This window comes from Peromyscus maniculatus, chromosome 3 (assembly GCF_049852395.1).
Source record: "Peromyscus maniculatus bairdii isolate BWxNUB_F1_BW_parent chromosome 3, HU_Pman_BW_mat_3.1, whole genome shotgun sequence".
NCBI classification, from domain to species: Eukaryota; Metazoa; Chordata; class Mammalia; order Rodentia; family Cricetidae; genus Peromyscus; species Peromyscus maniculatus.
Genome location: NC_134854.1, coordinates 135,455,500 through 135,480,894, shown reverse-complemented (window position 1 = coordinate 135,480,894; position 25,395 = coordinate 135,455,500). Strand labels below are relative to the sequence as shown.

At 49.8% G+C, this 25,395-nt stretch overlaps 1 protein-coding gene and 1 non-coding gene across 10 annotated transcripts in view; both read right to left on the bottom strand.

Moving 5' to 3' along the window:
• Positions 1-25,395, bottom strand: part of Mtmr14 (myotubularin related protein 14) — a 45,391-nt gene that overhangs the window by 1,041 nt on the left and 18,955 nt on the right. For 4 of the 9 annotated variants that reach the window (XM_006997897.4, XM_042273803.2, XM_076567574.1 and 1 more), the window contains 12 exons: positions 24,946-25,019; positions 20,705-20,775; positions 19,433-19,507; positions 15,085-15,151; positions 14,448-14,533; positions 14,121-14,197; positions 13,838-13,874; positions 11,600-11,667; positions 10,728-10,786; positions 10,429-10,567; positions 9,581-9,760; positions 2,684-2,839 (listed from right to left, as the gene is read on the bottom strand). In XM_006997897.4, coding sequence (XP_006997959.1) covers positions 2,684-2,839; positions 9,581-9,760; positions 10,429-10,567; positions 10,728-10,786; positions 11,600-11,667; positions 13,838-13,874; positions 14,121-14,197; positions 14,448-14,533; positions 15,085-15,151; positions 19,433-19,507; positions 20,705-20,775; positions 24,946-25,019 — 1,089 coding nt within the window. The remainder of the gene's footprint in view (positions 1-2,683; positions 2,840-9,580; positions 9,761-10,428; positions 10,568-10,727; positions 10,787-11,599; positions 11,668-13,837; positions 13,875-14,120; positions 14,198-14,447; positions 14,534-15,084; positions 15,152-19,432; positions 19,508-20,704; positions 20,776-24,945; positions 25,020-25,395) is intronic. The other 5 variants (XM_006997898.4, XM_076567573.1, XM_076567576.1 and 2 more) reach the window with 2 other exon arrangements.
• LOC121828415 (small nucleolar RNA SNORD113/SNORD114 family) lies at positions 22,698-22,771 on the bottom strand. Its single transcript, XR_006070888.1, has one exon. It is a non-coding gene; the product is annotated as a small nucleolar RNA SNORD113/SNORD114 family (small nucleolar RNA).

The following is a 25,395-nucleotide window of genomic DNA, read 5'->3' as shown; positions in this document are numbered from 1 at the left end:
TCCAGCTGCACCTCAGTCCTGCGGCCTCCCAGGTAAACAGCTGGGAAGGTGTTGCGCCGACTTTTCTCCTTCCTTTTAGGGCACTGATCATGGCAGACCAAAAGCCTCACTCCACTGTCTGGAATTAGAGGTCAAAGGGGGAGGTAAGCACACACAACTCAGGTTTATCCATGTGTGGATTCCACATGGGGTTGTCTGACGTCCTAGGGTCTGTAACAGAAGAGGCTTGGCTACCATCTGGCACCCATCCTCTGGACTCAAGGTCAGGTATATGCAGACATTTGGCTAGAGGGTTGGCTGGAGAACCTCTTCAAGGGCCAGGTGAGTCTCCACAGCCCATCCACCAGGGCACGAAGACTAGCAAGGACCACACTAACTCATCCGCACTCTGTGCCCTCTGAAAGCCATCCTTGGAGAATCCTTCTAAGACTCCGTCAGAGGCGACAGCAATGTGCCCCCTTCCTAGTAAGCCCGGGTCCTGGGGGGTCCGAAGTCTGGGAACAGAACAGTCTTAAGGCCAACAGGGGAGGACAGACCAGTCCCTAGGGAAACAGGCTGGTGGAAGTTGTCGGTGAGAGGCAGAGAGAAGCACCAGGGGGCAAAGCAAAGTCAAACCAATCCCACAGCAGCACAAGGAAAATGAGGTGAATGCCAATCCCTGTAACCCAGGAGCAACCCTGAGGTCTCTGCTGGCACTGTGGGGAGACATGTGTCCTTGAACCCTTCTAATCAGGCTTTTCTCAGGTGGGAGGTCATGCATAGATCTCTCAGCTTCTTTTTGGTTTCAGTGAAGAAAAGGATGTCTCTGTATCCATATAATACAAGGAGTAAGGATTATGTGGGGGCCTACATGTGTATTCACACAGCCCTCCTCCTTCAGGCAGCAAAGGGACAAGACCAATCTGTTTAGAGACAAGCAAGCCAGCTAAGACAGGCTACTGATGTTCGCAGGACACAAATGGGCACTGGAGCTGGTAGAGCAGCGGACAGTCTCTCTCAAGAGCAGGCTAGCACTACGCTTGGGAACGTCAAGGCCGAGACTGCAAGACACAGATGGGGAACAGAGCGGCTAGGATTTAGACTGCTTCCTCCTAACCAAGTCCAAGGGTGTCTTCACAAGGAATAGACAGACTCCAACTCAATTTTGGAGGCTCTGAGATCACAGAATCTTTTGTCCTTTGAGAACTTCCCAGATCTGGGGGCTGGCTAGCAGCTCAGAGACAGCATGAACTTTGTTGGTTCTGGGCAGGATGACCTGGGGCTGGGACAGCCTGTTTCTGAGGTGAAGGATGCTGACAAGCAGGGCAGGGGTGGTCCACGTTGTCTCCAGAGAATTCTTTCACCAGTCTGGCAGAAGATGACTTTTTTTTTTTTGGTTTTTCGAGACAGGGTTTCTCTGTGTAGCTTTGCGCCTTTCCTGGAACTCGCTTTGGAGACCAGGCTGGCCTCGAACTCACAGAGATCCGCCTACCTCTGCCTCCCGAGTGCTGGGATTAAAGGCGTGCGCCACCACCGCCCGGCCAGATGACTTCTTTATAGAAACACCTAAGGATTTTTATTTTATCCTCCAAAAATGGGCTCAGGATGTGGCTTGTTTGGTAGAGTGCTTGCTTGGCATGGATGAAACTGAGTTCCATCCCCAGGACCACGACATAAACCTTGGGGGGCACGTGCTTGTAATCTCAACATTCAGGAGGTAAATAAAAGCTGGATGATCAGAAGTTCAAGGTGACCTTTGGCTACTACTATACTAGGCCAACCTGGGCCAGACATCCTGCCTCAAAAACATATTAAATAATCTGAGATCTAGCTCTGTGTACTGGGGCCTGGTGGCCAGGGAGGCTGGACTGAACAATGGATTTGGAAGCCCTATGGTGACCTCCCAGTTTCAGGGCTAGGACCTGAGAGTATTATCCAGGTATCCCAGTGTCTGTCCAGCCCCTGCCTGACTTCAGATGGACCCTCTTCTTTCCTGATTTCCAGAATAACTTGCCTCCATTCAGACAGCAGAGGGCTGGGTGTTGTGAACTGGGGTCAGCAGTAGTGGAGAGAAGGAAGACTGACTGAAGGAGCAGGCCTTACTCCTCAGGGCACTAGAGGTTCTCTCTTGCCTGACCATCTACCAGCCACCAAAGATGGCAAGGGGACATGTCGCCTCCCCAGAGGAAGAGGCATGTGATCTAGCAGTGCCCTCCAGTCCTTATTTTTGTCCTGAGGCAAAAGTACAAGCGTGGGGGTACAAAGTAACTCTTGGTTCTGCTTGGATTTCAGAGCCAGGCTAACCCAGTGCCATTTTGCTCTGGTCTTCAACATACACTTAGCTCCTACCCGACTGTTCTGTTTTCAAAGGATTCTCATGTCAGGCAAAGCCTCATACATAAATAGAATCCTCTATAGTTATAGTCCAGCTAGCTTTCCCTCAGTACACCCGACACATCTGTGGATGGGGTTTTGGAACTGAGAAGAGTGAACATGAAGCCTAATGCACGTCCTGAGCTGCCACAGGCATCCTTCACACCCTGGGGATCCAGAGGCCGCACACTAACGGGGAGGGGCAGAGACCCCAAGCTGCTCCCTCTGGTCAGCCTCTGCCTCAGCACTACTCCTGACCAGCACTCCTGATTGCTCTCCAGCTTTTGACATGGGCAGGGGAGTATCCTGCCTTCTCAAGCAAGACACTTACAGACAACTGTTAGGGAGCTCATCCGGGAAGCTGAAAGGGAGAGAGGAGTCTGTGTGCAGGACAGCCCGTTCCTGAATACTGCCACAGCCCGTTACCATCTGCCAGCTGCCAAAGTCTGTGGAGAGAGAGGATCCGGGCAGGGAATGGTCCACTGATCTGGGGCAGAGAGGAGAGAGAGGGGAGATGATGCAGTCAGTCACATGCCTGACAGGGGTGCCCTGGGGAAGGGTGGGCAACACAATGGCCCTGTGCCGCAGCCACAGGTTCTGATGGAGCAGCTGAAAGCCAACTACTTTCTCCAAAAGAGCAAACAAAGCTGGGTAAGGAGTGACTGAGAAAGAAGACTATAAGCTGTGCTGGGCCGTGAGGACAGTGCTTTGTGTAGATACTGAAGCCAAAGACCAAGAGCAAAGCAGGGCAACAAGAGATGAACCAGACCCAAAGCCTGTGGCCCATGTGCCTTTCCTGATGGCTGATGCAGTGAAGTGACAGGAGATTAGGCTGAAGCTGGCCCCAAGAGCAGTCACCCTCTTTGTGACATGCATCTGTGCAGCATGGAACCCAGGGCCACTGAGATCTTATCAGAAGAAGGGAGAGAGAGAGGGAGGGAGGGAGGGGGGGAGGGAGGGGGGGGACGACAAGCCTTTTGGAAACTGGAGGGTGGTGACCTAGATGAAGAGTGAACAGATAGAGCCCTGAGGTCTCCCTTCCTCTGCAGCTCCTTCCAGGAGCCAGCGTTTGTATTCCAGAGCACCACAGAGCAAACTCATGGCTATGCCCAGAGGGGAGGGATGAATCAAATCAGGCTGCAAACTGACAGCTTCATCAGACCTCTTCTGACAGAGGGAGATTTGGGAGCTGGGGAGGAGGCTCTGCTGCCACCTCCTCCCTCCTCAACAGCCAAGCTCTCTCCTCTGTCCTGGACAGCAGCTGACCTGTGGGCGGGTGAGAGGCTGCAAGTCAGTCTCTGGCATCAAGCCTGGAACTTACTACATAGCCCAGGCTGCCCTTAAACTTGAGCAGTCCTCCTGCCTTAGCCTCCCAAGTACTAGACTGACCTTTTATTATTTAACTCAAGAACAGCAGAAAGGATCTCGCAAGGATGCAGAAACAGGAGGGCCAGAGAATGAACAAGTGGTAGGGTCAGGAAGCAGGTGAAAAATACTTTACCCTACCCACTTAGCTGCTGACATCAGTGGATCCTGAAGTGACAGCACCCCCCCACCCCCAGTTGTTTGGCCAATCTTACTGTCAAGCACCCATGACCTATGCACAGCTCTGGTGATCTGTTTCAAATAGGCCTGCAACAAACCATGCAGTCCAAATTGGCTTTAAATTCATAGCAATCCTGCCTCAGCTCCCAAGTGCAAGGATGACAGTCATAAGCCCCCATACCCAGACACAAGAGTTTCATTTTTATGTCACATTTGTGTGTGTTTGTGTATGCATGCATGCCATTGTGGACGTCAGAAGACATGTGGGTCCTTGGGACTGAACTTAGATTATTAGGCTTGGCACCAAGTGCCTTTACTGGGTGAGCCATCTCATCAACCCTATGAGGAGGTTTTTAAACTCAGATTTGACTACAGATTTGTTCTGAACTCCTAGAAGCCCAGCACCTTGAGAGAAAGGAAAACAGACGGCTTTCCACATTAAAAGCTGCTGTGAACTAGAATGCCTGCCAACACTGGGCCTTGCCACATTCATCATTGTGGTGACCCTTGGCAAAGGGTGACGTCTTCAGAGATGAGAACAGGATGTGGTCTACTACCTGGTAGAATCCCAAGGGTGCATGAGGCCAGGCATCTTTGTTTCTAGATAAACATCAGACCTGTCAATCACAGTTAGCCTCCCAAGAGAAGCCCGCCCTGGGTGTTCTGAGTGTGCTGGGCCATCAGTCAGTGCAAAACCTCCAGCACTGGCTCCTCAGTCTCCATAGCCCATCTGAAGAGCAGACTCTTCCACTTTTAGCAGCTTATGGAGAAACAGCTTCTAAGACTCAAAGAAGATTTGGGAGCAGGGGTAGAGCACCTGAGCAGAGAAAAGTGGGAAATAGGAGGCATTCTATGCCATCAAGTTTCTCACGCCCCAAACCCATTCCCTGGAGTAGGCTAGCCCAGGTAATCACAGACAGCAGACGTGTTTCTGCCTAGTTCCCCTTAAGCACTCTGGTCCTCTGGGGTAGTCAGTTCCCTTTGCTTTCCAGAGGCGACACCAGGCCAGAGTAGCTGTCAGGTGGATGAGGCAGCAGGGCCAACAAGAGGGCATCCCCTCCTATGGAACAGAAAACAGCTTTCATTGAGCAGCCATGCCTGAGAGTCACTGACGTTTTTCAAGAATGAAACATGAGATCTTCCTAACCTGACATTAAAGTCAAATAATAGGTTATGTAAAACGACCATTCAGCTCTTGCATTGAGAGGCACTCAAAAATACTTGGATTAGAGTAGGCTAGAGGGACAGCTAGAGACAAAAGGTAAGTGTCCTCCTGGAGGGACCTATTCCTGCTCATGAGAAGGAAGGAGAGCCTTAGTCAGCTCAGCATTTGGGTGACCCTCACCAGCATTAGAAAGGCTGCAGCCCAGTGCCCTAAGCTCCTACACAAGGGTCAACAAAGCTGCGAAGAAAGAAGTCTGAGCTTTGTCTCCTCTGCTTGCCTGCTCAAGCACCGGCAAGAACATAGCCAAGCAGCCCTCAAATTGGAACCGTGGAGCTTTGTCCTAGGCCTGGGGCCTGGAAGACCTAAGTCTCTGTACAGGATGGTGGCTTTTGGTAATACTCTACTCCTTAGCTAGCCCCAGCCCAGGCCCTCTTCCTCAGTGGCTCCCCGTCTCCCTATCTCCTGGCAGACACCTAGCTGAGGACAGTTATAGCCAGGGAGCTTCTAGCTACTACTTTCTGTACTGAGACACAAGAAAACAGATACAAGGAGTGCTGGCTGAATCCAGGCAAGACTAGGTCTGAGTGAGGCACCAGGCCTGGCCTTTTACAGTTCTGACATGGCTCTGACATGGCTGACAGATAAATGATGCTAAGAACGGTTCCTAAAAAACAGCTGCAGTTTCTGAACATTTGTAGGAAGAAAAAATATCCGGCATGCTAGGTATGACAGATACCTTACTTTAGTACACCATTTCACCCTTATTACAGGACTCAGGATCACTAGTCCTACATAAGGATGGGCTGAAAACTGAGCTTGGAGAGAGGGAAGTGATTTCCCCCTCCATTCCAGCTCCAAGTCGCACAGCTGGGAAGGCCAAAGCTGTGAATAAAATCAGGTCTGGCCCAAGTCCATTCTAGCCAATTTTCCTTAAAAACAATCCAAAGGATGCCAGGTGATGCTGGTGTACACCTTTAATCCCAGCACTTGGGAGGCAGAGGCAGGCGGGATCTCCGAGTTTGAGGCCAGCCTGGTCTACAAAGTGAGTTCCAGGACTGTTACACAGAAAATAATATCAGGGGGAGAGAGGGGAAATCCAAATTAAGGGGCTCACCATGTAGCCCTGGCTAGCCTGGAATTCACTCTATACACTAGGCTGATTTTAGACAGAGATCCATCTGCCTCCGCTTCCCAAGTGCTGGGATTAAAGGTGTGCACCACCGCCGGCTGATTTTCCTTCTCAATGTGGGAAGGGCTAGCTCATGAATGGGCACATGACTTCCATGAGAGTACAGCAGAGAGCTCTTAGAAGTGTGACTGGAAGAAGAGGCCTTCATGAGAGCCTTCTGTGTAAGAAAGAGCAAAGGGGAGTCTCAGGAGCTGCCAAGAGCTACTTTGGCAAGATGGAGAAAGGTGGCCTGAGGAGCAAGGCAGCTCGGAGAAGGAACCACAGGGACATAGGTTTGCGACCCTGTGAGACTATACCTGAAGGTTACCTGATGTACTTCCTGTTACCTTGCATTTTGAAAGCATCTCAATAATTATGCTGTCATAAAATGTCTGAAAGTACAATTACCTGTCTGAAGTTCCTGGTTACAGATTAGAAAAAGGAAAGCCATTCATCAGGTGACAAGTGACATGAAGGGAATATATGAGCCAAGTCTTAGACTTTCAGGGAGGCTATGTGTCACTGGATCCAGACTTATCCCCTTGACACCAACCATTAAGGTAACCTGGGATGCATCTCAAGGATGGTCCCATGGCCTCTGCCCAAGTACATGGGAGGGGGCTCTCACCAGCCTGGCCTTTGACTTTTTACATGTGTGCATGTCAGCCCAGCAAGGCCTCCTTCCTGCATTCCTACATCAGCCCAAAGAGAAGTCTTGGGGCCTCCAAGTTTTTTCTTTCGGGTCTCAAGCTGGGACTGCCTTAGGTATATCAGCACTCATGCCAGCTCTGGAGCAGGACAGTAATCCAGGTACTGCAGAGAGCAATCAGGTGTCTCTGCAGTGTAAGGCCGTCTGGGACAGAGCTCATAGCTTCACAGTGAGCAGGTGGCAGTGCCCGGGGGAGCGGCTAACCGGGCAGCAGAGGTTAGTTCCTGTGTTGCTACTTAGCTATTCAACCAGGCTGTTGGGAGTCTCTCAGCCAAGTTCATCTGCTCTTCAGGCAGCCTGGCATCAAGCTGGGCTCAGTGGTGGCACCATCCTCCTCAGTCATAGACAACACTGTGCCAGAACCCCACCCCTCACTCCTAAGGGGACATGAGAGCAAAGATTAAGGCCATGCCAAGGTGGAATAGGTGAATTCCTAGTTAAGGCTGAAGTAGACATGTACACTTAAGAGTCCTGTGGCTAATTATACAGCGGCAGTGAAAAAAGCCAAAAAGTCACTGTCTTCCCAATGAGAAATGTGGTATTACGGCCTGGTAAGAATCAACACTCCACAGAGCAAAGCCTCTGAGATTCCTCTCACGGGGGTCCTGCTTTAAGAGAGGCAGGATTAGAGCATGTGGAGCACATGACACCCACAACACATCAGCAGTGACTTTGGCAGTCATGGATAACTTTCCTAAAGGGCTGCTTTCCACCCAGATCTGCCTGGAGCACCGAAGACCTGATCGGCTACTGTTACCTAAGAGGCAGAGCAGCTAATGACAGGATCCCTCAGGCACTTTAAGATAAAAGAGACTAAATTAATTTTAATGTTAATGGAAATACATAATTAGAATGCTCCAAATCAGAATATGTAGTCTTTCAAAACCTCTGGCAGCAGACATCTGACTCAGAACGGTATTGCCTGGCTAGCTGGGCTTGGCTCTGGGCAGGTGCTCTCAGAAGACACTGTTCACAGCAGTTACCCACACACTGTCTACCCAGTCCCCATTAGGTCCATGCTAGCCTGGGCCTGCCTCAGGGTGTGGCCAGGCTTTGTGGATACCCCAATACTCCTCATCTCCTAGAGAAAGGACCTTTATGGCCATCCTGGACCAGCTAAAGAAGTCCGAGTCATCCAAAGAAGGTAAAAAACCTAAACAGTAACAAGAAAAACCATCCATAAGATTGAAGGAAACTATGACAAGTGGCCGGGGAAGCAGAAGGGGACAATAAAAATGGGTGTGAGAAAAAGTGGCAGTCAGCGTGGGAGCTGTCTGCAGTTGGGGCAAGGCCTAGAGGGTCAGTAGAGCCTTCTCGTTTCCTGCCCAGTTAGACGGTGCTACTCAGAAAAGGAGGCTAGGGAGCATCAACACGAACCTCAGCCCAGACAGCAAGAGTCGCACAGTGCCACTACAACACCAGAGTAGCCCTGAGGACAGCCAAGTGCAGATGAGGGGTCACAGTAACAGGCACCCATGCCGCCCCACATGCAGGAGGTGAAGAGGCACAGGCAATGTGGGCTGTGTGCCTGGCCCTGGCTGTTTGGTCTCAGCCACCAAGTCTCCTCTGGGCTACAGTCAGGGTTAACAGACCCTCACACTTGCAGATAACACTGAGGTGAAGGCTCCCCTGGAGGCGGTGCACTTGGGGGTGCTCTGGCCACCATGCTTGCCCACTACTCATTTGTCTGCCTCCCTGAGGAGGATGTTTTGGCTCCTCTTACTCCACTGTCTCCTCTTGTCCAGAGAGTGAAGGAGGGTACCAGGAGTTTTAGCAAGTTTGCCTCTTAACAGGCCTGCTACAAGTCAGAGTAACAAGGACATTACACGGTAAAACTGGCTCAAGTCTAAGTGGGACCCCAGAGCCCGTTCTGCTAATCCCCACACTGCTCTGCTGTCTTCAGAAGGGCTACAAGTTCTCCACGATTTAGTCAGGGAAGCAATCAGGCACAGTCTCTCCTTGGAATGTGAGATGGAAGAAGCAGAACCATCAGCTGGAAAGTGCTTTCCCCAATTGCCAGACCACCCCTCATTCATCAGCCCTGGTGCACACTCAGTTTTAACTTTACCCAGGAGGCAGAGTGCTGGCCTCATCATGGGCACATCTGTCCTAGCTGAGTTGATGCTTTTTCAGGTGTAGATAGTAGCTGTGGTTTTCCACAGCCACACGTCTAGGCTGGCTCCTTATCTGTTTTAGCTTCTCCATCAATGTGGACATAGAATGTGAGAGACATCATGAACCCAGAGTGTCCAGACCCATTTTGAACAAAAATGGGCAGTCTACAGGGCTGGGATCTTCCAAAGGTGACTCATGGAGGCAGTCCTGACTCTGTCAGTCACATAAACAACCATTACATCATCTGTGTACCCATGTACTGCACAGAGCTCCAGGAAACCATTCCAAAAGTTTTTACAAACCAGTGAAGGCTCTGTACCCCAACAGCAATCAATCCTTCAAAGAGTGGGCCTGCTAAGCTATCCATTTCTTTCAGCTCCTAAGGAGCTACCCCTCAGGCACATACCAAGGAATCCCAGCCTAAAGATACGAAAAGCTTAAATGTTAGACCCTCACTTCCAACCTTGCTAATGGAAGAAGGCCAACCACATCCCCAGTAGGCTCCTTATACCTTGGGGTTCCTCACCTGGGTTTGGGGACCTCAAGAGGACTGCTGCCCATCCTGAAAAAGTTGTCAGAATGGTTTGAGGATGAAGAGCTGGAAGACTTGGCTTCAGCCAGCCCATGGTGGGAAGGCAGGCGGTCCTCCGAGGGCTGGGGCCGGTTCCAGAGCATACTCTGTGGGGAGGGTGAGTGACTCTTCCTCCTGTGGCAGAAGAGCAAGGCTGTCAGCTGGGCCTCGGAGTCACTGTCTACGGGGAAAATGTCACACCCAGGAGGCACAAACACTTGGTTCTCTCCCAGGTTCAAGGCCACAGGCAACAAGGGCTGGGACTTTAACTGAGACACCAAGGCATTCTAAATGCACTGGCCCATTAGTCTCAGAGAGGATGCTAGAAAATTGTTCATGTGCACTAACTGCCCCACCAGTGCCTCCCTTGCAAGTGCTATACAAACTGCCATGTGTCTAGGGAGGAAGGCATTAAGGCCTCAGATCCTGACACATTCTCAATGGGAGGACCCTCAAAGCAGGTCCCTGACCATCGTATGTACCCACCACCTTTTGTCTCCTTCCTCTAAGCTGCCCCCACCTTCTGGCACACTGTACAGGGCACTCTTCCCTCCCCCACATCTCACTGATGCTTCTTGGTCCCACTGGGAGCACCAGCCCTTTGTGCTCCTGGGCCACCATGCAGGGCCCCTCACCAACCAGATGGCTGGGCTCTGAGGCCCAGGACAGACAGCAGGGGATGAAGCGATGCTCTCACGCCTTCTGTCAGAGCCCCCTTTGTTCCTGGGGCTACAGCCTGGCTCCCTAGGGCTGGTGGCCTTGGGCCACAGCTGTGAGTTTACTGTCTCAGTCTGGCCCCTCACCAAGCTGCCTGAGTTGGTGCTCCTGCCGGGACAAGTTCCACAGCCTCATAGGTGAAGCTCCCCACGGCTCCTGGTGAGTTCTCCAAGACCAGGGAGAAGTCGCTGCCTAGGCTGGTGGTGCTGCCTCGGTCTCTGCGTCCTGAAAGCAGCCAGAAAGTCAGCACATTACCTTCCCCTCTACCAGTCCCCCACCTTTTCCACACCCCACGGCTGGAGGAACACGCTTCTAGAACAGGTCCCCGTGTGGTCTATACTCAGCTATGGTGAAGCAGGAAAGCCTGTTAGGGGCCAGCACTCACTCAACATGCAGATATCTTCCAGAGTGAAGCCTGCATCCCGAGTTGGCAAACTCTTCCTCCTAGAATGACAACCCCAAGCAGGAAATTTGAGCTGTAGCTGGAGTTTTCTGTCACCTCCTCTTGACTTTCCCTAGCCTGCAGGACAGTTCCAACTACTGGCGCCTCGTGGAACAGGTCCCACCTACAGAGTCTGCCAAGAACCAGGCCTACTTCCAGGACCTACCAGCTTGGCTTTGCCTGTCACATGCACTAGACTAAGGTGAACACAGCCTGCTTTTCCTCACCATCGTGGCCACTTGGGACTCAATTATGGCCCAACAAGTGCCAAGTTTGGGGAGGAAGACAAGTCAACTCTTAGGACCCAAGTTCTCACTGGAGTCCCAGGGCAACTGCCAGACATACAAGACTTTGTCAGGTTGGAAGCAGATTGCTGCTTCACTGTGCAGATGATCAGGCTGGCTTGGAACTCAGATCTGCCTGCCAGATGCTGGGGGTAAAGGTGTGCACCATGATGCCCAGCAGAGTATGAGTCAGTTTCTATGGGGTCATATTCTGAGTTTTTCTTTTTTATGATACCAAAGATTGAAAGTGGGGTCTGGAGCATGGTAGGCAGGCACTCTACTACTGAGCCACATCCACATTTGGACTTGTATAGCGCCCAAGGATGATGAGCATCAGCTCAAGGCTGTGAGGAGTGGGAAGTCCTGTCCATAGGCTTGTTTCTTCCTACAGCATCCCAGCTCCTCTTCATCAAACCATTCATTCCCTTGTCACTTAGGGCCTCAGCATGGACATTTGCTCTGGTGTACAGGGCTGGGATAAATGCCTCACTGTGGAGGAGTACCCCTTGGGGGCCTCTGGCCTCCACTTACCTCTGGGTCTTCAGGCAGAACTCTTCGGAGGTGATATGCTTCAAAAAATTGAAGCAAAAGAAGAAAATCTAAAGGAGTGAGAAAAAGCAGAACACAGTGATGAGCTAGCCTTCCCTAGGAGAAGGATGGAGACAGCGGAACGTTCCCAAGTGGGATGCTGGCTGCTCTGGTTAATGCCCTCTTTTGGAGAGTGACCGCCTTGGAGACCCTGCTGGATCTTCTCGGATTATGACTGATGTGGGTGAGAGACTCAGCAGGGTTGGGCAGGTGCCTGTGGGCTGGGCTGGAGGAGGGAGGGAGGGAGGGAGGGAGGGAGGGAGGGAGGGAGGGAGGGAGGGAGGGAGGGAGGGAGGGAAGGAAGGAAGGAAGGAAGGAAGGAAGGAAGGAAGGAAGGAAGGAAGGAAGGAAGGAAGGAAGGAAGGTACTCCTTTCTTGAGGACACAGAGGTGCAACATAGAGCTTTCACATCTTCAGCTCAACACAGATGTTCTTCATCTTTAAAGATGAGGGGACAACAGCTCCCCACTTTCATCTAAGAGCCCAGGGAGAGCCGCTCAACAGGAAGGACAGCTGGGAGGGAGAGGCTCTTGGGCAAGGGATTAGTGATTAAGGCAGGACAGAAGAGGAAAGGCATTCCATGGAGAGAGGTCACATGACCTGACATGGGATCAGAACTTGTGTAGGGCAGCCATGGTCTGGCTCATTAGGTACTGTGAGGCTCAGGTCTTTGCCGTGAGGTGGTACAGGCAGGAGGTTCCGACTAGCAGCAGCCCCATCCCCATGAGTAAATCCCAGCCAGTGCCCTAGTCCAGAGGCTTTGGCCTATTTAGCCTACACAACACACCAGGCTATACATCACACCAGAGATCCCCAAAGGTGCAACCCATGAGATACCCAGGGAAACACCCACACATTCCCACAGGGCCCTGTAAGAGTCCCTCAAAAACAGGCAGAGGGTTGCTCAGATCTGGTCAGTATGAAATGCTACATTATATAAAATGACACAGGTGTTCCATCAGACTCTTCAGCCTTTAATGTGCTAATATATGCTGGGAACCTCAAAGACAGAAGACAGGGTAAAGAGGCACGTACTAGCTGTTTTTAGCTTGTTGTTTTACAGAAGTGTCTAGTCTGGGGAGGTAAAACCTAGCCCTCCCGTCCCAAAGATCTTTGCATATGCTGAGTAACTGAATGGTGGGACCCAGCCCAGGCAGCTCAGCTTCATCTTTGCCCTGATTCTCTGAAGGGAGCATCTGGCCTGCTCTGAGGGAGGAGGGGAGATGGAGTGGAGGACAGAATGTCCAGAAGCACCAGCAAAATCTCTAAACAAGAGCCTACAAAGAGGCCTTCCACCCAGATTTCAATGCCAAAGGCTCTGCCTCTGGCAGAGTTCACGGGGCCTCCAAGGAATGGGCTTATGAGCTCTGCAGCCCTGCAGACGCGTAAGTGCTCAGAAGAGATTTGGAAGGGGGATGAGCAGCTGGGCGGGAGCAACAAAAGAAAGCTAGAGATAAGATGCCCAAGAAGGAGGCAAGCTAGGAGCGGGAGGGAGAGAAGGATGCTTCTGGAGGTTAGGGACGAGGAGACAGAGCCAACACTGTCGTGATAGGCATCTGTATCTCTGAGCGAGGCACCAGGAGACTCAAGGTTAAGCATGCTGCTCAAGGTCACCTCGGCAATAAGCAGGACAAGTAGGGGCACACTCAAGCCCAACTTTAGAGCTGAGCCTGGGGAAACCATGACAAGCAGACAAAGATGTAGAGAGGCAAGGAGAATGGAGACAGTGAGGCAAAGCTGGCAGAGGAATTTGACTACACTGAAGAGGAAGAACAAAATGGACCTGGAGGCAGCCTATAAACGAGAAGTGGGCAGGACTCCAAGTGTACAGAACACCTTGGAGAAAGGAAGGGATTCTGGGTGTGGCAGGATCGAAGACAGCAACACTATATGTCATGGAAAGCACCTTGTACACTGGTTCCAGAGCCAAGTGCAGAAAGGCAGAAAATTAGCCTGAAAAGATCACAGCAGCTGTGACCACAGCCTTTTCTGTGGTACAAGGGGAGCCTGAGGTTCACACAGAGGGCTCTGTGCTCTTGCTCCCCCACCCCCGCCTGAGGGAAGAAGATGGTGACCTCACCCAAGTATCCTGGGTGGAGAAGAAACTGCCTCTACAGCATGGCGACCAGAATGAATGTCATTCTGTCTTAAGGTGGGGTAGAGGTCTACGAGGGGACCTACCTCCTCTCCTTTGCTGAGTCGATCTACCAACATGTGCCTGAAAAAGAAGAGTGAGAAGTCAAAGGGTGTAACAACCCAGGGCTGAGGGAGGCTTGTGCACCAGAGACAGACCAAGTCTTTGGCACTAAGGCAGCAGGTGAAGCCTGCCAACTTCTTTGACCTTTTCCAAAGGGAGCCAACTGTTTTCTTATCTCTGTTCCTGGACATTTAATAATTTAAAAAAAAAAAAAAAGCCCACACCATGCACATATACCTCAAAGGCTGGTGTTCCTTGAATACTTACCCAAAGAGGAACCAGTCATAGGCCACAGTCAGGTAGAGGATCTCTGCAGGCTTCAGGGAGGTGTGGATTAGCCCATCCTGGGAGAGACCAAGCGTGGTAAGATCAGAAAGCTGCCTTCCTAGTACAGACCACCTTGCCCCAGAGCAAAAAACATAGTAGACTGGGTGACCACCCTCGCTGACCAAGAACACGGTTGAACATGACACCTGCTGAGTGTGTCCTCACCCCACAGCTTCTCTGCATCTTGGAGACAATAATTAAGACCCCAGAGGGCAGAAGCTAACATGGTCTCTGCATAGTCCCTGACCCCAGGCCATTCATACTCACAGCCCATAAGGAAAGGCGTAGAAGAGAGATGAAGAGAGGGGTCCGATCCCAGCCTGAGATACAGTGTACCAGCAGCCCGCTGTCATCTATTGAAGAACAGGAACACCACATGAGAGCCAGACAGGGGGTGATGAAAAGGCCTGCAGCCTGGTGCAGATGAGGCCTCCAGGCCAGCTTAGTGTTCCTCTTCCCCAGGGACCTGTCCAAGGTTATTCCCAATCTCATCCTAGATACGGCTGGGTGGGAGCACCTATCTTGGTTTCTAACATCTCTAGTTGAAGTTCTGTTTTTAATCTTATTTTATTTTTTTAATAAAATATTTTACTTATTTTAATATTTAATTTTAATTATAATTGTGTTTATGTGCACATAAGAGTGCACAGGTCAAGATCGGAGAACAACTTGTGGGAACTGGTTCTCTTCTTCCACCATGGTTCTGGGCATCATACCCAATTTATGAAGCTTGTGCAGCAAGGGCTTTTTCCCACACAGACATCTCACTAGCCTTGACTAAAGTTCTCGGCATACACCTGGGAAGGAATCAAGCCTGAAAAGTCTCTTTGGTTCAGGGGATTCTCTGAGAACTAATTCCACATTCCTGACCAGGGCAGCACAGGCTTGGGACCCTCGGACTCACCATCACTATTAACAATGAAAAGCAGCAGTTTCAGGTAGTTTTGTGTTTGTTGCACCAGGTCCCAACTCTGTTGGGCAAAACAGAGAAAGAGGTGGAGAAATAAATATTAACTAGGACTTAGAGACAAGAGAAACATGGTTTCAGGCCAGTCTTGGCTACACACTTAGTCTCAAAAAATCCCAAAACAAATACAAATGCCAGCTGAGGTATAGATCAGTGGTAGAGCACATGCTTTTGCATTTAAGAAATGCCAGGTTCCATCTTGGCACCAAAAATCTAACAAAAATGTTGCCAGGTGTGATAGTACACCCTTTGTAATCCCAGCCCTTAGGAGGCCTAGGCAGGAGGATCAGGAATTCAAGGCCAAGTTCAGCTATACCAGCCTGGTATATGAGACCCTATCTCTAACAAATGGAGCCAGCAAGTATACAAGGCTCTTGGTCTTAAGCTAAAGGCCTCAAACCCCAAATAACCTGAGACATTCATTCCTCGGCTCCAAGAGCTCTTGCATCCATCAGCCATCCTCCTTTACTCAGTGTGCTGGAGAGCGAGGAAGAAAAGTCTCCAGCAGGTGCTCTCAAGCCCAGGGCCCAGTGTAGATACTGTTTCCTAACAGCCATCTACAAGTCAGTCTTTCATCTGCCACCACATGATGGAAACCAACACAAACACTAACCTTCTTAATCATTGTTTCATTCACCTTTACTGCTCCTCACTGCGTGCTATCTTTGTCATTGTTTAATGTGTGTGTGTGTGTGTGTGTGTGTGTGTGTGTGTGTGTGTGTGTGTGTGAGAGAGAGAGAGAGAGAGAGAGAGAGAGAGAGAGAGAGAGAGAGAGAGTGTGTGTGTGTGTGTGTGTGTGTGTGAGTGAGAGAGAGAGAGAGATTGATTGATTCCTGGGGTAGAAGAGACAGCTCAGTGGTTAAGAGCACTGCCTGTTCTTACAGAGGATTAGGGTTCAATTTCCTGTACCCACATCTGTAACTTCAGTCCCTAAGGGGCTTCCAGGGGATCTGCTATCTTCTGACTTCCATGGGGACTGCACCCAAGTGGTGCACAAACATGCATGCTGGCTAAACACCCACACACATTAAAAAACAAGAACAAGATGCACTCCTGCCATGGCTCGTGTGTAAAACATCAGAGGAGAACTTTAGGGAGCCAGCCTGCATGGATTCAGGGGGTCAAACTTGAGTTGTCAAGCTTGGCAGCAACCACCTTTACCTACCGAGCCTCTGGGCTGCCCCTTTCCTTCTTAGTGTTAGTCTCCCTCTATTCGCCGAAGTTGGCTGAAACTCACTGTCTTTCTGCTTCTGCTCCCAGCGGTGGGGTTTTACATATGTACCACACCTCCAGGCCCCACACTGTCTTTTGATAGATAATATATATACAGTGTATTTAGCAGACACTTTTTTTGTAAATAAGAGAAATAAGAAATAAGAAATACATAAATGCTGCCATTCATCTAGCATCTGTTCTAGACCAGGCACTCTAGAGCAGCCCACTCCCAATCTGAATTCCATGGAGGGAGGGGCCTGACCCAGTTCTGCAGAGCCTTTTTCCCTGGCTAGGGACAGCCTCTGCTCTCTTAGGACACAACTGCCTATCAGCGTCTGGGCTGTGCAGGGAGGGTGGCGCATGCCAACGAGAGAGCACTTCCCGGGGGGAGGGGAACACGGCACCTGTAATTGCAGTGGTTTTCCCAGGAATTTAAAGCAGACTCATTTACCTGACCCTCCCATACCCCCAGAGAGTTCTGACCCACTTTCAGCAGCTCCAGAGACCTGCTGCAGCATTGTGCTAATAAAGCCATTACCAGCAGGAACATGAGGGTCTCTCTACACAGCTGGCTCAATGTGTCAGACACACTATCGCCAAGAGATCTCCTGAGCCGAGATTCTGCAGTGAGGACAGGAGCCATGTAGCAGGAAGCCTCAGGTCAGGCTTGCTAGTGAAGATAGCAGCTCTGCAGAGCGCCAAGCACTGCAGATCTAAAGGAGACTTTGATCAGGAAGAGACAGCATGTCCCCAGGGTTGGGCCTAGTTATCCATGGAGAGGGCTGCACTAGGAAGGCCCAAAACCACACAGCTGAGCTGAGGGGTGGGTCTGGCGCCAGACTCTTAGAATTTACAAGAGAGTAAGAAACAAAAACATGAGACTACTGAATGTGAGCGGGCCTGGCTGTGTGCTAAAAACCTAGGTCCACCCCGATGCTCATCCCATGCACTCCATGAAAAAGCCTCTAGAAGCTGAGCAAAGTGGAATGAACAACAGTTGATCACCAATGAGGTACAGTATAAGGGAGTCCAGGACCCCAAAGTTAACACACACAGAGGGCCAAGTGCACCCTTGGCGCCGAAGACGACGTGAGGAAGCATTCCTTTGACACGCCCACCCTGCCACCAGCATGCCTGGAATCACATCAGTGTCCGTGCTCTGAAGTCAGCTAACCAGTGGTCTGCTTCTCACTGCCATCAAGACACTCCAGCTTGCCTTCTCCAAGAACACTTACAACTCGGGGATCCTAATTAGACCTGAGGTAGGGCTGCCAACCCCACTTTCAAGGAAAGGGAAAGTCTGCTCAAAGCCAAGGAGCCCCACTGCAGCATCTCCAGCTGCTCAGGAGAGCTCCTCCTTCCTCCCCAGAGGAGACAGCCTTGGCAGGAGCAGCACCACAGCCCCTCCTGTCACCCTGATTAGGTGAGTACTGCATCAGATCCAACTGCCACCTGCCTAAGGAAAACAAGCGGCTCTAGAGAGAACAGGAGGGCAGCTTAGGGTAGAGGCCGCCTCAGAGTTCTGTACACAAACTGAGGAGCATGCAGGCTCCCCTTGACTGTTTAACCTGTGAAACCACAGCCAGAACACAGGACCCCTAAACCTACTCTTCAGATCACAGCGAAGAGCACCAGCCTGCTTTCCCTAATGATCCTCTTCTAGAAACACCTGTGTAGGGGGATACCTGACATTTCCCTCCTGCATGTACCCAGACAGTGGCCTGGGCATCTAAGCTGTGATCAAGGCTATTTCCCATGCTGGCAAGATGGCATGGTGGGTAGAGGCATTTGCCATCAAGCCTGATGACCTGAGTTCAGTTCCCTGGAATCCACATTAGCAAGAAGAGAATTGACATAAGACAAATCCAGTCCTTATCTTCACAAACTTCCGTGGTATCCCATAAGAGAGTGGGGCCTTCAGTTGCCCACAAGGCAGGCCTGGTCTGAGAAGAGGAAACCTTAAGGCTGTGTGGGAGTTGTTCAATCCAGGGCACACATGAAAATGGTGGGGAGGCAGGATGTTTTCCTATCACTGGCTTAGCTGTTCCCACCTCTCTTTTTCTTTTTTTTCAGGGGATGGGATGGGTGGGTTTTGAGATAGAGTCTGCTAAGTAGCCTAGGCCAGCCTCAAACTTGCAATGATCCTCCTGAGTAAGGGATGACAGGCATGTACCCCAACACCTGGCTCCCTGTGCAGGGAGGTGTGGAGGAGATACACAAGCTGTGGGTCCTCCGTCCTCATGGAGCTCACAGAAGCAGATCTCTAAACCAGTAACTACAGCTCAGTGGAAAATTCCACGGTAGATACACCCAGGGGGTTAATGGGAAGGTAGATGCAGGCATCCAGTCATCAGGGATGGGGAGAAGAGGCAAATTAGGAACATCTTCCTGAAGTGGACACAGAGCCAAATCCTGAAGGACAAGCTGTCAGCCAGACAGGAGGGAGCTGAGAAGGGGGCACGCAGGCAAACAGAACAGGAAATGGAGAAGGTGGCACAAGAGCTACTTGTCCTGTCTGAGGCAAGCAGCAAGGGCGACTCCCAGCAGCTGTCAGCTTGTGAGGGTTACAGTGTGGAGAGCCAGCTCTATCTTTAAGGTTTCTGCAGTCAAATGAGGTCAGGCAGCTCTGCACTTCCATTAAAAAGAAAAATGAAAAGCTGCTAAGCCCAGATGTGCAAGAGCAGACTTTGTGAGATCCCCTGGAAACAGATCCCCCTGGTGGACACAAATCATTGAGTTACATTTGGAAGACTTTGACTCTCTCAGTCTAGAGTAAATAAGGAAAGCCGTACATGATGGTGTACACCTTTAATCCCAGCACTCATTCGGATCTCTGTGAATTCAAGGTTGGTCGGATAGTCTACATAATGAGTTCTAGGTTAACTTGGGCTACACAGTGAGACCTTGTTTAAACACACACACACACACACAAATGAAAAGACAGAGTTCAATAGACAAGCAGTTCCTCTTTGTCAGAATACTATAATATATGCCCAAGGTCTCAAAGGATGGGCAACATGGTCCCTTGGTCACACATCCCCTCATGCTGCCTGCATGATCAGGCCCTCACCTGATACTGGCTCCAGTCAATGTTCAGAGAGTGAGTCAGGAAGTCAGGGATGTTCAATGGGGCATCGACGTAGTCCTGAGAACAGAATGACACTGAGATGTAATTGGCCAGCAGATGTAGTTGTGGCAACAATAGGTCCCAGCCCTGAAGCTGTATCCACCACAGGTAGGATAGCCCTCCACATCACTCGCCTTCTCTGGGCCAGATGCCTGGGGTACTCTGGAATTGATAGCTTAAAAAGCAAAGTGACCAGGTCACTAACGCTGGAGTTTATCTGTCAGACGTTGAAGTATTTGAAGCTGCAAGAGCAAGCAATACTCAGTGCTGTGGGATGTCTTTCTATATGCTGTGAATATATGTTGTTCCCACTGGTTAATAAATAAGCTGCTTTGGCCTATGGCAAGGCAGCTTAGAGGCAGGCGGAAAATGCAAGGAGAGAGACAGGAAAGAGAAAGGCAGAGTCTGCAGAGATGCCAGTCTGCCACCTAAGGAGCAACATGTCAGCAGACCCATAAGCCATGGAACATGTGAGAAAACATAGATTAATGGAAAAGAAATGAGTTAATTTAAGATATAAGAGCTATCTAGCAAGAGGCCTGCCATAGGCCGTACAGTTTATGAATAATACAAGCTTCTGTGTGCTTACTTGGGCCCGAGCGGCTGTGGGACCACGGGTGAGAGATTTGTCTGGCCAAAAGGGGGGGTTCGGGGGGACCCAAGAAAATTACGACTACAACTCAGCCTCCGGAGGCTCCCTGTGCATGATCTGCTACTTGAGGAACTGGCGCTGCTTCCAGTCTTCACACAGAGTAGATAGAAGAAAGGAAGGTCCTTCCCTAACTGGCTTTGAAGACTTTCCTTTATGGAAAGGCCGCCATGAAAAGGGGAGAGGAAAAGGTGTGCCGTAAGAAATTAACACACACATGCAAGCAGCAGAGGAAGAGAAAGAAATAGCGAGACTAGGGCTGGAGAGATGGCTCAGAGGTTAAGAGCACTGGCTGCTCTTCCAAAGGTCCTGAGTTCAATTCCCAGCAACCACATGGTAGCTCACAACCATCTGTAATGAGATCTGGTGCCCTCTTCTGGTGTGCAAGCATACACACAGAACACTGTATACATAATAAATAAAATCTTAAAAAAGAAAAAAAAAAAAGAAATAGTGAGACCAATCCAGGCAAGAACAAAGAAAAGGGTGTGTTTTCCCTGAAAAAGATGACGAGCTCTCCGTGGTCTCCGTTACAAAGAAACACGGTTGAATACTGGTCCTCATACCTGCTTCCAGTTAAATATGAGCCCTTCAGCCATGTAATCCCGGTCCTTATATTCCTTGAAGAATTCACAGCCTGGAAAAGGAGGCAAAGTTATGGCATTTCCTGTCCTGGTCACCAGCTCCCTGGCCGGCCATCTTTGGCCCTAGGTGTGGGAGACTGTGGGAGCCACGAGCTCACCAAGCTTTCCACATTGGCGGCCCTGGGCAGGCTGAGGCTGACTGAAAGGGTGAGATCCAGAGCCAGCTCCTGGCATCCCTCTATTTGCAGCTATCTAAGGCCCTAAGTGTTCTCACACTATCTATGCTCCTGGTCACTAGTTACACCTCCCTCACTGCAGGTCCCTTTACAAGTTTCTAGTATCAATCCCAGCAGATCAAGGCCATGCTCACAGCAGGAGTCCACTTCTTACAGAAGCTGAAGCATCTTCTTTAAGAATGGGGGTAGTAATCCCCAACTACAGGTTTCAGAGAGGACTGCATATCCTTATCCAGAGAGACACGGACAGCGTCTACAAGCTAACAAGTCCTCGATGGATATCACTACTGCCAACCCAGCAGGAAAAGGGTACTTTCTCCATCGTTCAAACTTCCTCAGAAGCTACCAGATGAGGCCTCGGCAACAGAGGGAGGGGCTATGCAGAGAAGAGGCTTTGGAAGCAGGCCCAACTTCCAAGTACAGCTTTTACCTACACCTGTGCTTGGGAATAAGTTGGTGAACATCATTAAGCCCTGGTTTTCCTCCTCATGGGATGGCTGTTGTAGGCTGAAATGTAGCCATACACATGAGACAGTATGGTCAGCTGCACAGCTGCTCAGCTACCCGTGACATTCAAATGGCAATACAAATCTGACACCATACTGCTCTTGTGACAGGAACTTGACTTAGTCAACATGCTTTTTGTTTTTGTTTGTTTGAGCAGGGTCTATATAGCTCTGGCTGTCCTGGAACTGGCTATGCAGACCATCCTGGCTTTGAATTCACAGAGACCCATACCTGCCTCTACCTCCTAAGTGCACCACCATGTCAGACTTAGTCAGCCTCTTGTTCTGCAGCAGCAGCCAGCTGCCTTGGTCAGAGATGAGGCTTGCCCCTGGGCTATGGCCTGCCTTCGTGAGGTGAACACACCCACTTTGCTGAATGGGCTACTGTGGCAACAAGTCACAGGGCAGGGAAAGCACATGGGGAGGGAAGAGCTTCTTCTAGTTCCTCAGTGACTTTAGCAGTGCCGACTTCAGCAGGCACGTGGCTTTGGTACACCAAGTCCAGTGAGGGCCCTTGATTCTATGTGAGACCAGAGGCTGAATACTCAGCGAACTCGACAACAACCTTTAGGCTTGTCTCAGAGCAAAAGAGGTCTTTGTGAAGAGGAAAGTGGGGACCCATGCCATGTGCCCACCTTGGCTTTCATTTCATATTAATCCCCCAGGCTCATCACTGATTGAAAAATCAGGAGATAATCTTCAGCCATGATACTTGAGCCTATTTTAGGGTGCCTCACCAGGAAAAAACAAAACAAAACCAGCTATAACTATCAGGCAGGGCCTTGAGCTTATGAGTCTGGGCTAAGATGAGACATCAATTATCTCTTAGGGTACCATGAAGTGTTCTGGTTTCCCAAATCCTCACTTGCTAGATCAACTCCAAATGCCCCAGGCTGAGGTATGAAGAAGTCTATGATACATATACTGTTTTTGTGAGAACTGACAAAATTAAAACAGACTTGGTACCCAGGGCTGTGCCTGACGTCATTACTACAACAAGCAGGCAACATAGTAAGGACAAAAGCAGGGCACAGTGACACTTCACTCTAAAGGAAACAGTCGTCTTGTGTGGGTGGAGTTCGGCCCCATCTATTCTCACACTCTGAAGAGTGGGAGCACTGCCCATCTCCAGGACAAGTTAAACTGATACTATCGTTAGGCCCTGTATGAGCCCTGAAGTCCTCACAGGACTCAAGTGACTGTCCTTAAAGGTCATGACTTCTTTTTCTTGGTGTGGACCTCAGACTCCAAGAACTGTAGTCATTACTCATGAATCATCTATCACATCAGTGGTCATCACTGATCCAACACTGCCTTTTTCTTTCACTTTCCATAAAAGGTCTGACTTTCAATAACAGCAACTTGTAAACTGATACACACATGAAGAAAAACTCAAGAATACAAGCATGTTAAAAAGGGCTTCTGCCCCCTTACCCCTTATGGCTGTGTCTATTTATTCTAGATTGTCATTTGCATCCTCCTCCCAACTCATCAGATGAAGTACATAAAAATTTGGGGGAAAATTTCAGACTAATCTCATTTTATACCATCCTTCCTGCTCAGTTTGGTAAGTACCTTTTTTCCTTAACACAACTGGGATTGTCAACTAAATTAATTCTGTACCCTACTCCTCACCTTCTGTTAAAACGGGGTCTTACCATGTAGCTCTGGCTGGCCTGGAGCGGACAACATAGATCAGGCTTGACCTTGAATATATAGTGACTGTCTCTGCCTCCCAAGTGCTAGGATTATAGCTATTTACATCATGTGCTCCTGCTCACTGTTTTGAGCACTACTCTACTATGGAATATATTGCTCTATGGACGGAAGTACCATTATTTACTTAATTCTTATTCTGGCTAATGAGACTATGCCCTTGATTTTGCTTACAGGGAGACATCACACTAAGTATCTTCAGCTCTAAGCCACATGGACTGTGGCCCAATGACAGGTTAACAAGGGTGTTAACATTTGAGGACTCTGTGGTAAGTTGCCAAACTACAAAGAGACCCTGCACTACTGCTATTGGAATGAAGCAATGGTACTAACACTTGTAGCATGACCACTTTTCCTAGCCATGCCCTTTTGGAACTCAGATATAAACAAGCATATGGATGCCTGCTCCTCAAAGAGCACATCATATCACATGGAGTAGCTGAGGTTGTGGCTCCCCAGTAGCCTCTCCTGGGAGGAGGATACTAGGTCTGAAGCATCTGCAGAGCCACTGAAGGCTCTAGCACAGAACACAAGTGCATCAAGTGAGGAATGGATGCTTCCAGAACAAGAAACCTTTGCCACAGTGTGTGGATACAGCATTGTCAAGCCCAGTGGTATCTTTGTAACCTACATCAGCCCAAAGTTGCTCTAAGGCAAGGTTTTAAGAGAAGGTTTCCGGAGCCTTTCTTCCCACAACTCCTCATCAGAACTGTAATTTACAGAGTCTATTAGGCAGGGTCTCTCACTATTCTGAAACAAGTGTCATTATTCCTATGTTATGAAGGATGAAAATGATGCTCAGAAAAGTTGAGGGGCTGGTTCCAGGGCTCTTAGTCCTCCAGGGCTCCAAACACAAAGCTAGCAAAAGAGAGTGTCATGAGACTGCATGGAGGACAAGGAGAATGCCAGATCATCAAGAGTGGATCTGAAGGCCATCAGCTTGTCTGATGAAGACATCTCTCACAAGGAGCTAGCTGAACTTGCAGTTCTATGCGAGGCTATTGCAGCCTGCTCTTGCTATTGGCTATGTCGTGCTTAGACTAGGAAGTAAAGTCCAAGCCCAAACTGAAAGAAGAAGTCAGTGAGAGGTGGAAGAGGTTTCAAGGAAGGAGGACACAAAGTCTGGCACTGATGTTTAGTGACCAGGCAGGGATGGTGGGGGAACCAGAGTACTACACAGCTCCAGTTTCCAGTGTGAGAACACAGTCTGGCCACAGACAGATGACTGCGTGGCAGAGATGCAAAGTGGCTCTGTGGATACCGAAGCGCCCTGCAATACTGGGAGGTCACTATACAATTACTGATGACAGAGCACGGTTTGCTTTTCTGCCCCACTAACAGCATTGTCTGGGGTGATATCCACAAATAGCTCTTGACATACACGAGAAGACACACACCATATGGGCCAAAGCAGCATGAATGGCGGCTGTGTATGAACATGTCATTTCCTCTTACGTGCATAGGCCATATGGATATGCACGATCTAGTCCTTTATGACAAACTTTTTCAAGTCCTAACTGATACCAGAGGGAACCTGAAGCTCACAGAAGTAACTTTCTCGAGGTTTTGGATTATGAATACCAAGACCAGGTCCTGCCCCTGACCACCACTCCCTAGAGAAACATACAACTTAGCAGGATCCTACCTGACCCTCAAGTATGACTGCTGTGACCTGGGGCCCCAATGTCCAATGATGCCTAATACAGCTCCTCCCAAACAGCTCCCAGGACACCTAGGCACAGAAAGTTTGACCCTGGTCTCCTACCTGGATATGGGACAGAGAGGAGAGTGAAGTCTGCATAGCGCTGGGCTTTGTCCACTTTCTCAGAGGAGGTTACACTACAAGACAGAGACACACTGTGTTATGGCATTCCAATACACACACACACAAAGACAGTTTCCCAAATGAGTGTTACAGTTTCTTACAATGAACTTTTTGTAAAAAGCTGTCCTTCAGACTTAGGAATGACACCCTCAGCAGCAACCAATTAAGAACTCTTCCCTGTGCCCACTTCAACAACTCAAATAAGAGGTCTTTTTCATTCTAACAAAGCAGCAGGCCTCAGCCAGTACCCAGGGTTAGAGGATAACCTTCCATATCATCAGCTCCATGGAGGCATGAGGCATATCCACTCTTGGTCCTGAGGGTGGGACAGAGCCGGACAGTAGGAAGGACTTCTCTACCTCCAAAGGCCACTCCTAAACATGGGAACAT